General features: G+C 37.4%; 1 protein-coding gene and 1 pseudogene across 1 annotated transcript in view; one reads left to right on the forward strand and one right to left on the reverse strand.

Annotated features, from left to right (window-relative positions):
- LOC105504671 (probable G-protein coupled receptor 128) overlaps positions 1 to 14,658 on the forward strand; it is a 62,581-nt gene that overhangs the window by 22,428 nt on the left and 25,495 nt on the right. The window contains exons 10-12 of the mRNA XM_011932171.1: positions 239 to 335; positions 3,707 to 3,862; positions 12,001 to 12,157. Coding sequence (XP_011787561.1) covers positions 239 to 335; positions 3,707 to 3,862; positions 12,001 to 12,157 — 410 coding nt within the window. The remainder of the gene's footprint in view (positions 1 to 238; positions 336 to 3,706; positions 3,863 to 12,000; positions 12,158 to 14,658) is intronic.
- On the reverse strand, positions 9,035 to 9,534 carry LOC105504670 (annotated as a pseudogene).

Consider the following 14,658-nt stretch of genomic DNA (forward strand, 5'->3'; position numbering starts at 1 on the left):
TTACAAAGAAACCGGAAATAGGATTGATATGTAGAGCCATCACTAAAAAGGAAGGGAAAACACTTGGAGAAAATTATGTCCACTGTCGACCTGCATCTGTAGGATCACTTTGTATATTGTCCATAGTGAAAACAACACACATCCTGAAGAGGGTCAGTTGTATAATTCATGTATTGTCTTTTATAATTAATCCAAGTCTGGATAAATCATTAATTCTGTGCTTCTCTTTATCACATAGGAGTCCCAGCTATAGTAGTGGCTATTACAGTAGGAGTTATTTATTCTCAGAATGGAAAGAATCCACAATGGGAGTTAGACTACAGGCAAGAGAAAATGTGAGTTTATATTTTTTTAAATGTCCAATTGTTTGACCTAAGAGTGTAACTGTTTAGTGATATTGACTCCAAGTGTTGCTGTAATTTGCATTTCACTTTATAATTGTCATGTTTAGTGGTAGACATTTCAAATTCCCAAACAACATTATATTTTAAATGTGATGACATGGAAATTTCCCATAAGTCCTTTTGTAAAGCAACTAATCAACTTCTAAATTTATAAATGTGAACTTTATTATGTTAAATTTGTCTTCTTTCATTGAATCTGAAAATCATGATACAATAGGTATTATCCTTAGTAATCCTATATCTTAGTTTTCTCATCCAGAAAATGGGAATAACAATAATAGTAATTCCTGTTCTGGGGTCACTGCAAGGGATCAATCAAGTGTGAAAACATTTAATAACTTGAACACTCTCTATATGTCTCACTCATGTAAACCAATTCTATGTTGATATGATTTTAGTGAATATTTCATGATGATTTATCATACATAACAAATTCTTCCTGTGATTCCAGTGTGAATAATTAACTGTTGTAACAGAAGCATCTGACTGTATGGCATTTGCTTTTTTTGTGTGGGGGAGAAAAGAAAGTGGAGCTGAACTGAGACTCAACTCTTTATATGCATTTCTGCTACCAAATGGCAAATGCTCTTCAATTTATCTTCCCTTCTCATTTTATAAATCTAACTATTATTTTCTCCAAATTCCACCTGAAGTTGCAAACCAACACAAATGAAAGCACAACTTTTGGAAATGGGCAAGTACACCAAGGGAAGGCTGTGGTGTCTGGGAACTCACCTCTTTCCCAGGGCTGATCACACCCAACTGTAGGTTGGGGAGCTGACTGCCTGGCCTTATTTCATGCCTCCAGACACTATGTTTGATTATGGTTAAATATCGTTTAAGATTTAAAAATTTTAACACCACAAGTAGAAACATCTAATTAGAGATACCCAAGTTGCAAATATCTCATAGGGGAGGTAATTCACTTCAAATTGCATTATTAATTGGTGTTAACCCAGGCACAGGGCTAGACTCACTCCTTTAAAAGTCTTCAGAAGAAAGAAGCCAACTGACTTAAATTTGTTCACACTGAGCTATAAATAATTAAGGGCAGCTTCTTTCCTGATTATGGTGTTAGTTGTTGGGGAAGATACGAGGTAACTGATAATAAGAGAAGCTGGGGAGAGAGGAAAGGATGTGTGACATCAGCATCCACCTCCTCCTGGACTTTCTCCCCCACCTTCCACCCTACACACATACCATCAAGGGCCACATTTCTTTAGGATGTATTGAGACCCAGGAGGGATTATTTTTGGTTTTCCTGAGTTATTCTCCTAGCAGTTGCTCCTCAAGAGCCTCTGTGCTCCCCTGTTGCTGCCAGTTCTGCCAATCATCCTGAAATCCCTGACCCAGTTACCTGAAGTAGTGTTGTCTCTGCATAGACCCAGTTGCAGGGTGAATGTAGGGCAGGCCACATTCCTCTTTAATGCTCTACCCCTAGTTTTCTGTACCACTACCACGTAGGCCATTTCAGGCATTCCCGAAGGGTTGAGGTTAACATGGGAAATTATAATTGGGGGAAATTTTTCAAGAATTGCTTTTATGCTGTAGCTGTCTTTCCCTATGTTCCATGGCAAACTTGTCAAGGAGTTAAACGCTTAATCTGCGTCCAATTATAATGCTCTCCAGACCTCAAGTTCATAGCTATTTGTCGGATCAACCTCCACCATCCTGAAGATAAACTTGGCACTATTTTATTTATGGATGGACTTACTATTGTATCTGTTAGAGGGAAGCATGCCTTTGCATTTTTAGATTCATTATAGAGAATGGAACATCATCTCAGTTTCCCCCTAGATCACTCAGATTAGAAATATGATTTCCAATAATTTAAATTAAAACTATTTCAATGCAAAAAAATTTAGAAATTCTTTGGAATGTATAATAATGGTGTTTTACAAAACTCCAGGGGAAAGAAGATAAAATTAATTGAATGCCAAATATGTGCCATAGCTTCTCACATCATTGTGACACCTAAGGGCCTACCTGACACCTCCACTTGACTGTTTAGTAGACATCTCCTCATCTTCCCTCCCAAACCTGCTCATCTCATCGTCTTCCCCAGTTAATAGTAATTCTATCCTTCTAGGTGCTCAGATTTTGGAGTCATTCTTAATTCCCCCGCGTACCACATCCAACCCATCAATAAATTATTTTGCTTTACTTTTAAATATATCAGGAATCAGACTATTTCTTAACATCTCCTCTCCTGGTCCAAACTACCATATTATTGCAATAGACTCCTAGCTATTAGGTTGGTGCGAAAGTAATGACAGTTTCCAACCTAATATTAGTACCAACCTAATATTTCCTACTTTTGCTCATGCTGTTCTCTCATCACTGCACCTGGAGTAATGCTTTTAAAACTCAAGGCAGATCATGTCATGTCTCTCCATGTTGTCTATGGTACAAGCAATTACCCACAAAGTTCCTACATAATTTGTATCTTTGCACTAATGTTATCCACTTTCTGTGGTTCAGCCACGCTAGCCTTTTTTTCTTCTTAAGCTGTCACCTCAGGGCCTTTGCACTTGATGTGATTTCTGCCTGGAACACACTTCCCCATCATCTACTTCAGGTCTTTGCTCAAATACAGCTTTTTTCCATGAGGTTTTCCCTGATTACTCTATTTAAAATGAAACACTCCTACACTCCACACACATATACACAGTAATTTCTACTCTCATTACCTGATTTACTTTTTCTCCATGGCATTTGTCACCATCTGACATATTGTGTATTTTATTTACTTTGTTTTATCTATTTCTCTGCACTAGAAGGTAACCTCATTAAAGAAGGGATTTTTGTTTTGTTCACTGCTAATACCTTGGTGTCTAAAACAGTATCTCTAGCACATAGTATGTACTCTGTAAATACTCTTATTAAATGAATTAATTAATTCTTTCAACAGTGCCAGTAGGTGGTTACTATTATTCTCACCTCAGATGAGAAAAAAACACCACTACAACCACCACCACCAAAAACAAAACAAAACAAAACAAAGCCCACAAAACAAAAACAAAACAGATACGATAAGGTTAAATAACTTTTTCAAACTCTTTTTAAGCATTTAATATTTTAAAAATGCCCATCAATAGGAGACAGTTTAAAGTTACAGTATATTATTTCACTTTTCTAGTGGGTGGAATTCTTGAAAGTCATCTCAAATGTATAAAATGGAGAGGGATGTTAACTTTTAGCAGATCTTTCAGCTGAGTGAATGTCAATAATGTTAATAGCACAAGGAACCAGTATGTGTACCTTTCGTAGTCTGCTGAAATAATATTTTTTTTTCTCCACAGCTGCTGGCTGGCAATTCCAGAACCCAATGGTGTTACAAAAAGTCCACTGTTGTGGTCATTCATCGTACCTGTAACCATTATCCTCATCAGCAATGTTGCTATATTTATTACAATCTCGATCAAAGTGCTGTGGAAGAATAACCAGAATCTGACAAGGTAAGATTCTCAATGAATGGGAAGCTGCCAGGCAAGGCTCATCCAGCACTTAACAGAGCACCATAACACATCCACAGTTCCAGGAGCTTTCAAACTCAGACAATGTCAGGGCTATGTGGTTTGCAGGAGAGATTTTCTCTTACACTTTGACTCAGAAAGTGGATCTTCTCGTCTTCTCACATCAGTATAGTCTGCTCTCAATATCCTGGGTTTCCACATCTGTGGATTCAACAAAACGAGGATCAACTAAAAACTAAACCTAGACTTCAAGAAAAAAAATTTTCTTCCCTTGTCCTAAATATTCAAGAAATCATATTTGAATAATTAAAGAAATGAGAGGGTTGTGAGGAAATGCTGGTCCCTGGATTTTCATTTTATTAATACAATCCAGTACCTGTTGGCTGTATTTTACATGTATTGCTTGAATTACACAATAGCACTAAAATTTCTTATTTATTTTATTTTATTATTATTTCTTGAGACAGGGTCTTGCTCTGCCATCCAGGCTGGAGTGCAGTGGCACAATCACAGCTCACTGCAGCCTTGATTTCCTGAACTCAAGCGATCCTCTCCCCTCAGCCTCCAGAGCAGCTGGGACTACAGGCACACACTACCATGCCCAGCTAATCTTTTTCTATTTTTTATAGCGATGTAGTCTCTGTCAAAAAGAGGCTGGTCTGGAACTCCTGGGCTCAAGTGATCCTCCTCAATTGGTTTCCCAAAGTGCTGAGATTACAGGCATAAGCCCAGCCTTAAATGTTTTAGATTAGTGGCAAACATACAAAAATTTGGAAAGCTCACTTAAAAATTAAATTTTCGGCAGGGTGCAATGGCTCATGCCTGTAATCCCAGAACTTTGGGAAACCGAGGCGGGTGGATCACCTGAGCTTGGTAGTTTGAGACCAGCCTGACCAACATGGAGAAACCCTGTCTCTACTAAAAATACAAACTTAGACAGGTGTGGTGGCACATGCCTGTAATCCCAACTACTCGGGAGGCTGAGGCAGGAGGATCACTTTAACCTGGGAGGCGAAGGTTGTGGTGAGCCGAGATTGCACCATTGCACTCCAGCCTGGGCAACAAGAGCGAACTTCGTCTCAAAAAAAAAAAAAAAAAAAAAAAGAATTGAATTTTCTCTTGAAAAAATTGGAATATCTGGTCACTCTAAGCTGACATTCCCTGCAGGGGTCATGTGCTTTCTGATTTGCCAGTTCACATCCATGCTGCTTCTCTCCTTTCTATAACCTTTCTGGCTCCAAAAAGCATTTTCATTGTCATCCCTGCTATACAACAAGAACATTCAGTTGGAGAGACAAAAAGCAGAAACTATTAAACACTTATACTCCACCCCTCCTGACCCCATCTCCATAGCATAAATTGACGGGAATACAGTGCTAATGAGACTATGAGTTCAGATTTAATTCTGTAAGTTTTTGTTCATATTTAAGTAGACTTAATAAATGCAGGCACATCTGTGAGCTTATAGCCAGCTTACAAATAGATGCACTTAGTGTGACCAGATGAGTAAAAGCCACCATCTTTAGTGGGACTATGTCTTTTGTTTCTTTTAATGCTAACATTTTAATTAAAAGAGTACAAGCACCATGCTTAACAAAAGACTGTCCAAAATAAACATGCAATATGAATTAGCAGAGATTGAAACCACAGCTTAAGAAGTTGTGCCAGTTGTTGGTTTTTTCAAATGATGACAGAGAACTGTTAAAATTCACAAGACTAAATCATTAATGTTTCCAGCCTCCTGAATGAGATTATATTGGACCATCGAAATCAGCAGGAACTGCCCTGGCATGTTAATGATCTCAAACAATATTCAAGTAATTATATTTATATGAATTATACTCCAAAAAGCAAGAAAATACAATTTCTATCACAAGTTTACTGTATATGAGCACTGATTTGAAATGTCAAATGGCATAATAAAAACAAATTTCTCAAGAATTTTCAGCTTGGGACCATTGATTTTAAGTGGCCTAGAAGATTATTACATTCTTTCAGAAACACAAAATAAGATTTGTCCAGAAATGTTTGAAACACATCCTCACAAAAGTTGTTAACGGCTCAAACTCTACAGATTCCAGTATTATCAGTTTATTGAACAAATAGGGAAAGCAACCATAGTAAGAATACTTGAATTTGTAGAATACAAGTTACCCTGTGCTTCCACCAAATAACAGCATTTAAACTCTTATGAAAATATCTATTCATCACTTGTCCGCATATGGATTAATGACATTGCTCAGGTTTTAGAAGTAGTTCAAACATTTTTTAAATACACCTTGCTTAATATCTGTATGGGTTGGGGGGAAACAGCCAAATTTAATTTGGCAATAAACTCCCCTAACTGGAAGTTTTTAGCTAAAGTGTCAGACAAGGATATAGTTTATGGCTACATTTGACCCCGAAAATAGGAGATAAAAAGGGAGGGAAAAGTACTGACACACATTTTGGCGCACAGATTATTTAGTAATGACAGTAAAAAAATTTAGCTACACGCTCTTAAACAACAGTATGTTTAACTGCACTAGGCATTTAGTAAACTTTTAGAACTAGACAATTTGCACATTTATTTTAGAAGTCAATTAAACTAAAGCAGTCAACCAACTTTTTTCCTAATATAATTGCATCAATACCAGAACAAAGTGATCACTATTCAAAACTCAGACATTTTGGAATTTCAGCGTACTAACCTGAGAAGTTTTCTTCATATGTATTTTTGGTTGTCATGGAAGCCACACTAAATAATATTGTGATTACCAGTTGATTTTATTTTGACATTAGATGCTATGCAGAACTTACGCAGGGCCAACAATTTCAAAACTAACGCGGACTTAGAAGACCATGAAGGAGGGTCCCAAGAAAAAACTTGCTGCCAAAAAGGAAAGAAAGATTAAAACTGAATGGGAATGGTTGCACCAGAAAGATACGGAATGTAAAAACTGGAATTATGAAACCTGGAGTTATTATTTGGGGAATGGCAGAAAAAAGACACTAAATAGGAAATATACTTGAAAAGAACAATGCAAACTTTAATAAAATGAAAGGGAAATCTATACAAATGTTTGAGAACACTTTAGAGCATGAGATTTGTAAATCTCCCTATAGAACAGATGAAATAAAAATGCCCTACTGATCCTCCCATAGAACAGATGAAATAAAAATGTCCTACTGATCCTCTAACCTCAATCTGTTGTGTTGCAAAAAAGATGTTATTGACTAGGAGTCAGGCAAGCTCAAAAAAGCATGGTTTATCACAGCTCTTTGCTCCTGTTGAAGAGAGTAGGGGAGGTCAATATTATCTGACATTATGGAGGACCTCCAAATTTAAAAATAAACAAAACTAAAACATGCAAGACAAAATAAGGAACTTCATTTAAAAATACATTCTTGCGGCACTAGTTTCTCTTATTGCTGCAAACCAGGTGAAACAAAACCCCATTTCCTTCATTCAGAAATATTAAAAACACTCTCCACGCACTTGGATTACATTTGCATTTCTACAGAATTATATGCATGTTATTCTCCAATATCAAAATACCTGTTTAAAGAATTGTTAAACTTCCTGGGTGAGTTTTCTCTCTCTCTGGAAATTGGAATAAAGAATCTTTTCCCACCAAGAACCAAAGCAAACACCTACTCTAGAACTTCCTCATCTCCAACTAACTTTCTGTTGCTTCCTGACTTCTAAATTAGTGAAGCCAAAGCTGGGAACAGAAGATGGTTCTATTCAACATCATGAAAATTCCAACTATCTTTACTTCTCACAGAAACCTCAAAAATAAAATGCAAAGAGCACATGAATGGAAAACATGCCAAAATTTAAATTTTGCTAGTTTTGAGATGACTAAGATGTTCTTAATATAAGAATTAACTCACCAAATTTGGTTAGTCTTTAGATTCTCTAGACCTATTATCAAATTCCTATTCAATGGTTACTTATATATTTGTTTCTACAAGTATGCCAAATAACAGAATCCTTGCTTTATGCCAAGAATACCATCATCTAACAAGACTGGTTTAGTTAACTCTTCAGGCATCCAGTTCAGAATATCTTCTGACATTTAGGATATAAGACGTGATATTATTGTTTTAACGTTATTAACTATGGACAAAGTTTAAAGATATTTTTTTCCTATGGCACAAAACTAATCACAATATGCCCAAAATTATAACTCTCAACTGCCGTATACTCACCAATGCAAGCAGATAGTTGGAATTTTTAAAATATGAAGTTGATTTTATTATAAATTTCACATATACACATTAGAAAATTATTTTATTTGGACTCTTTAAAAAAGTATTAATTTCACCAAATCTGGAATACTGGCAGTGTAAAAGTCTTAAACTAACTTTAAAGCTAACAAATCAAAGGCACATTATTAACACATTTAAAATAATTAGGGTTCATTAGTGACGTTAAGTGATGCTTTATAAATGAAGTGTTATTAACCTAGATGCAAAACTGTTTAGAAATGACATGAAAGGAATGAAGCCCTTGATTATTACAACCCACCAATTTCTAAGACTACGATGCTATTTTCCATAAGGAGAAAAGCTAACAGTCATAATTCTATCATAAAATCTAACTCCCCAACCTTAAAAATTAGTGATTGATGAACATAGTTTCTAGATTTGATTAAAAAGATAAAGGAAACCAAACAAGATACAGAACTGACCAATGTACTTGTGATGCAGGTTACACTACAGTCAATTATTCATGACTCAATACTGGGTCTCTCAAGTCTTTGACCCCAAATTAATTTCAATGATTTGACAAGTGATAATATGCTATTTTTATAAATAAACTGCTAATATCCAGTGTTTGTCAAAAGGAGGCAACTGTTGTCTCTCACAATCTAATATATGTACATTCCAATGGTGTCTGTAAATAGTAACAAATTCTGAATCATAAGTTATAGAAATTAGTCACAAGGGTGCAAAAAGTCCCTGGAGAAAAGTAATCCACCTAACAATTACCAATACAAGGAAACACCACACAAAGGTTCATTACTATGAAGATAATTTCCTCTTGGTTCAAACTTTGCACAAATGAAGAATTTTTTTTTTACTGCAGAAAACAGACTGTAAGTAACAGTGCATTTTTAGACACAAAGAAGTATTGATGTCTGGTTCCAGTATGGTCAGGTCAATACGTAAATACTTTAGAAACACGGAAGTTCACATTAGTGGAAAAATCCAAGTTTATCACTTAACCATTCTTCAGTTAGGTCTTCCATATTTCTTATTTCAAATACCTTGGTTAGTTCAGCTCTCTGGACTAGCTTATTCTTACTCCCAGCATACATCATCTGTTGTTCAGGCTTATGTCCAACAGGACTGGAGAAAATAAAGCACAAAGGATATGGAACTCTCCCATCCATTATGTTGATATTTATAACTATACACCGTGAAGTGAGGTTGTTGTTCAGGCAGTTCATCTTTAAGTTCATCTGGTGAAATACCCTCAAGCTCCTCATCCAGTACCACCCGGCGTTTATCCTTGTGAATCTTCATTATAATAGAAGCATTGTTCATTTCTTTGTGAAAATGAAACTTTCTCAGCTTTTCCACTAAATCTTCAGCAACATTACAAACCACCAAAGACTCACTCATTTCCTTTCAGGCTGTCAGCGGCCTGTTGCCTTCACTTGGGCACCTTTTTCTAGTGGTACTATATCTGAAATATGTACTTTACAGATCAAGGGTAAGTATCATTCTTCCTGTATGAATGGTAGTTCATATTAAGGAGAAATATGGTAAAAAAATTTTCACCGATAAACATTAAAAGTATGTTTACTGAACATAAGTGGTGAGAGTGAAAAGAAAAAATAGTGTATTTAATAGCAATGCAGAAAAACCTTGGTAAAGTCTTCTGTACCTAATTGCACATTAGGATATATTTCCTTCATACAAAAATTATCGTGTTTGGCCAGATACCAGTTAAATTTATATTGCTAAATTTTGACTGATAGTCTGTGATTCATAAATTGGCCTAGTTATAATGACAAGCAGACTGTGATTTAATTATTTAACAAATAACTTTCATGTGTTCAGTAGCTACATAACAAATTGCCCCAAAACTTAAGGGTAAAGAATGACAAATGTTTATTATTTGCCATGAGTTGAGTGTTGGCTGGGTAGTTCTGTCTTGACTGGCTTGGATGCTTATTAATAATCTAGGATGACTCACTTTTTTTTTTTGAGATGGAGTCTCACTCTGTCACCCAGGCTGGAGTACAGTGGTGCGATCTTGGCTACTGTAACCTCCGCCTCCTGGGTTCAAGCAATTCTCTGCCACAGCCTCCAGAGTAGCTAGGATTACAGGCACTACCACCACACCTGGCTAATTTTTTTTATTGTAATATTTTAAGTTCTGGGTTACATGTGCAGAATGTGCGGTTTTGTTACATAGGTATACACGTGCCCTGGTGGTTTGCTGCATCCATTAACCCATCACCTACATTAGGTATCTCTCCTAATGTTATCCTTCCCCTAGCCCCTCACCACCTGACAGGCTCCAGTGTGTGATGTTCCCCTTCCTGTGTCCATGTATTCTCATTGTTCAACTCTCACTTATAAGTGAGAACATGCAGTGTTTGGTTTTCTGTTCTTGTGATAGCTTGCTGAGAATGATGGTTTCCAGCTTCATCCATGTCCATGCAAAGGACGTGAACTCATCATTTTTTATGGCTGCATAGTATTCCATGGTGTATACGTGCCACATTTTCTTAATCCAGTCTATCATTGATGGACATTTGGGCTGGTTCCAAGTCTTTGCTATTGTGAATAGTGCCGCAATAAACATACGTGTGCATGTGTCTTCATGTGTCTTTATTGTAGAATGATTTATAATCCTTTGGGCATATGCCCAGTAATGGGATGGCTGGGTCAAATGGCATTTCTAGCTCTAGATCCTTGAGGAAGCACCACACTATCTTCCACAATGGTTGAATTAATTTACACTCCCACCAACAGTGTAAAAGTGTTTCAGGTGCCACTGGGGTATGGGGGAAAAAAAAAAAAGAGCTCCTGAAGCTAGTTCGGTGTCTGCCCAATTGGCCGCCCAGTTTTGTGCTTGAAACCCAGGGCCCTAGTGGGGCAGGAACAAGAGGGAATCTCCTGGTTTGTGGGTTTCGAAACCTGTGGGACAAGCGCAGTATCAGTGCAGGAGTTCCTCAGGCTCAGACCCTCAAGGCTTCCCTTGGGTAGTGGAGAAAATTCCCCAACCCCCTGCGCTTCCCAGGAGAGGCGACACCCCACCCTGCTCCAGCTGGCCCTCTGTGGGCTGCATCCATTGTCCAATCAGTCCCAGTGAGATGAACTGGGTACCTCCTTTGAAAATGCAGAAATCAGCCGCCTTCTGCGTCAGTCTCGCTGGGAGCTGCAGACCGGTGCTGTTTCTATTCGGCATCTTGAATCCTTCATGACTCACTTTTATGTCTGGTGGTTGGTGTTTGGTTGGTTTTAGTAGCAACTGCTCAGTTGGGAAAGCTCATCTCTGCTCCGTATAGTCTCTCATCTGCCATTAAACCAGTCCAGCCTTCTTAACATAGTGGTCTCAGGGTTCTAAAGAAGTGTGAGGGAAGGCAAATTAATAAACAGATGCTTTCAAGTCTCTGCTTGATAAATTTGCTAATGTTCCACTGGTCAAAGTAAGTCACATGGCTAAGCCCAGGATCCAGGGGCATAGACTTTCCATAAGAGGAAGAAAATCACTCTGGATCTAACTAACCTTTCTCTCCCACATCAACTTAAGGCTCAGGAAGGTCCAAGGTGCCAAAAAAGGGGATTCCTCCATTGGCTGATCTGTAGTAATACAACATTAAAATTCCATTTCAATGAAGAGGTTGGTTCTTGAAATTTGCCTGCTGTGGTGTTAAGGAGCTGTGTTTGCCTGAAGTTTAAAAAAGTATCAATGTAGTCAAAATAAAGCTTGCTAAATCAGATTTTCTCCAGAGTGATATAAGACTTAGCATCATTTTTCCACCTGGGGCATAATATTGTTAAGTGAACAATGTGTATGGGCAGCTGAATATGCATTCTAAATAGGAGAGTAATAATGATGTTGATGAGTAAAACCCTAATGAACTACATTATTTTTCTTGTTTTCTTTCACCTAGCACAAAAAAAGTTTCATCCATGAAGAAGATTGTTAGCACATTATCTGTTGCAGTTGTTTTTGGAATTACCTGGATTCTGGCATACCTCATGCTAGTTAATGATGATAACATCAGGATCATCTTCAGCTACATTTTCTGCCTTTTCAACACTACACAGGTATGGTGTGGATTAGAGTGAAAGTAGCAGAACATGCAGTGGTGGCGATATCACCTTGACCCATTCCTGAGTTACCTTTAAGAGACTATTTTAAAAAAACTAGTGAGTACATAGTAGGTGTGTATATTTATGGAGTACAAGAGATATTTTGATACTGGCATAAAATGTATAATAATTACTTCAGGATAAAAGGGGTACCCATATCCTCAAGCATTTACTGTTTCTTTGTGTTACAAACAATCAAATTACACTCTTAGTTATTTAAAAATATACAATTAAATTATTATTGACGGGCTGGGCATGGTGGCTTACGGCCTATAATCCCAGCACTTTGAGAGGGCAAGATGGGTGGATTGCCTGAGGTCAGGAGTTCAAGACCAGTCTAGCCAACATGGTGAAACCCCATCTCTACTAAAAATACAAAAAAATTAGCTGGATATGGTGGCATGCGCCTGTAATCCCAGCTACTTGGGAGGCTGAGGCAGGGGAATTGCTTGAACCAGTGAGGTGTAGGTTGCAGTGAGCTAAGATCACCCACTGCACTTCAGCCTGGGTGACAGAGGGAGATTCCATCTCAAAAAAAAATTTTTTTATTGACTATAATCACCCTGTTGTGCTGTCAAATACTAGATCTTATTCATTCTAACTATATTTTTGTACCCATACCCATTAACCATTCCCACTTTCCCTTCCCCTCACTGTAATTCCCAGCCTCTGGTAACACTCATTCTACTCTCTATCTCCAGGATTTCAACTTTTTAAACTCTTTAGGTCCCAAATAAGTGACAATGTGCAAAGTTTGACTTTCTGTGCCTGGTTTCTTTCACTTAACTTAATGACCTCCAGTTTCATCCATGTTGTTACAAATGACAGGATCTCATTCTTTTTAATGGCTGAATAGTACTCCATTGTGTATATGTACTGCATTATCTTTATCCATTCGTCTGTTGATGGATACTTAGTTTGCTTCCAAGTCTTGGCTATTATGAATAGTGCTGTGAAAAACATGGGAGTGCAGATATTTCTTTGATATACTGATTTCTTTTCTTTTGAATATGTATCTAGCAGTGGGATTGCTGGATCATATGGTATTTCTATTTTTAGTTTTTATTATTATTATACTTTAAGTTCTGCGGTACATGTGCAGAATGTGCCAGTTTGTTACATAAGTATACATGTGCCATGGTGGTTTGTTGCACCCATCAACCCATCATCTACATTAGGTATTTCTCCTAATGCTATCCCTCCCCTAGCCCCCAACTCCCCGACAGGCCCCAGTGTGTGATGTTCCCCTCCCTGTGTCCACATGTTCTCATTGTTCAGCTACCACTTATGAGTGAGAACATGCAGTGTTTGCTTTTCTGTTCTTGTGTTAGTTTGCTGAGAATGATGGTTTCCAGTTTAATCCATGTCCATGCAAAGACATGAACTCATCCTTTTTCATGGCTGCATAGCATTCCATGGTGTATATGTGCCACATTTTCTTTATCCAGTCTATCATTGGTGGGCATTTGGGTTGGTTCCAAGTCTTTGCTACTGTGAATAGTGCGGCAGTAAACATACATGTGCATGTGTCTTTATAGTAGAATAATTTATAATTCTTTGGGTATATACCCAGTAATGGGATTGCTGGGTCAAATGGTATTTCTGATTCTAGATCCTGAGGAATCACCACACTGTCTTCAACAATGGCTGAACTAATTTACACTTCCACTAACAGTGTAAAAGTATTCCTACTTCTCCACATCGTCTCCAGCATCTGTTGTTTCCTGACTTTCTGATGATTGCCATTCTAACTGATGTAAGATGGTGTCTCATTGTGGTTTTGATTTGCATTTCTCTAATGACCAGTGCTGATGAACATTTGTTTTCATATATTTGTTGCCTTCATAAATGTCTTCCTTTGAGAAGTGTGTGTTCATATCCTTTGCACACTTTTTGATGGGGCTGTTTGTTTTATTCTTGTAAATTTGTTTAAGTTCTTTGTAGATTCTGGGTGTTAGCCCTTTGTCAGATGGATAGATTACAAAAATTTTCTCCCATTCTATAGGTTGCTGCCTGTTCACTCTGATGATAGTTTCTTTTGCTGTGCAGAAGCTCTTTAGTTTAATTAGATCCCATTTGTCAATTTTGGCTTTTGTTGCCATTGCTTTTGGTGTTTTAGACATGAAGTCCTTGCCCATGCCTATGTCCTGAATGGTATTGCCTAGGTTTTCTTCTAGGATTTGTATGGTTTTAGGTCTTACATTTAAGTCTTTAATCATCTTGAGCTAATTTTTTGTATAAGATATAAAGAAGAGGTCCAGTTTCAGTTTTCTGCATATGGCTGGCCAGTTTTCCCAGCACCATTTTTAATTTTATTTTTATTTATTTATTTATTTTGTTTTTTCTTTATTATTATACTTCAAGTTCTAGGGTACACGTGCATAATGTGCAGGTTTGTTACATATGTATACTTGTGCCATGTTGGTGTGCTGCACCCATCAACTCGTCAGCACCCA

This window comes from Colobus angolensis, unplaced genomic scaffold (genome assembly GCF_000951035.1).
Source record: "Colobus angolensis palliatus isolate OR3802 unplaced genomic scaffold, Cang.pa_1.0 Scaffold947, whole genome shotgun sequence".
Taxonomy (NCBI): domain Eukaryota; kingdom Metazoa; phylum Chordata; class Mammalia; order Primates; family Cercopithecidae; genus Colobus; species Colobus angolensis.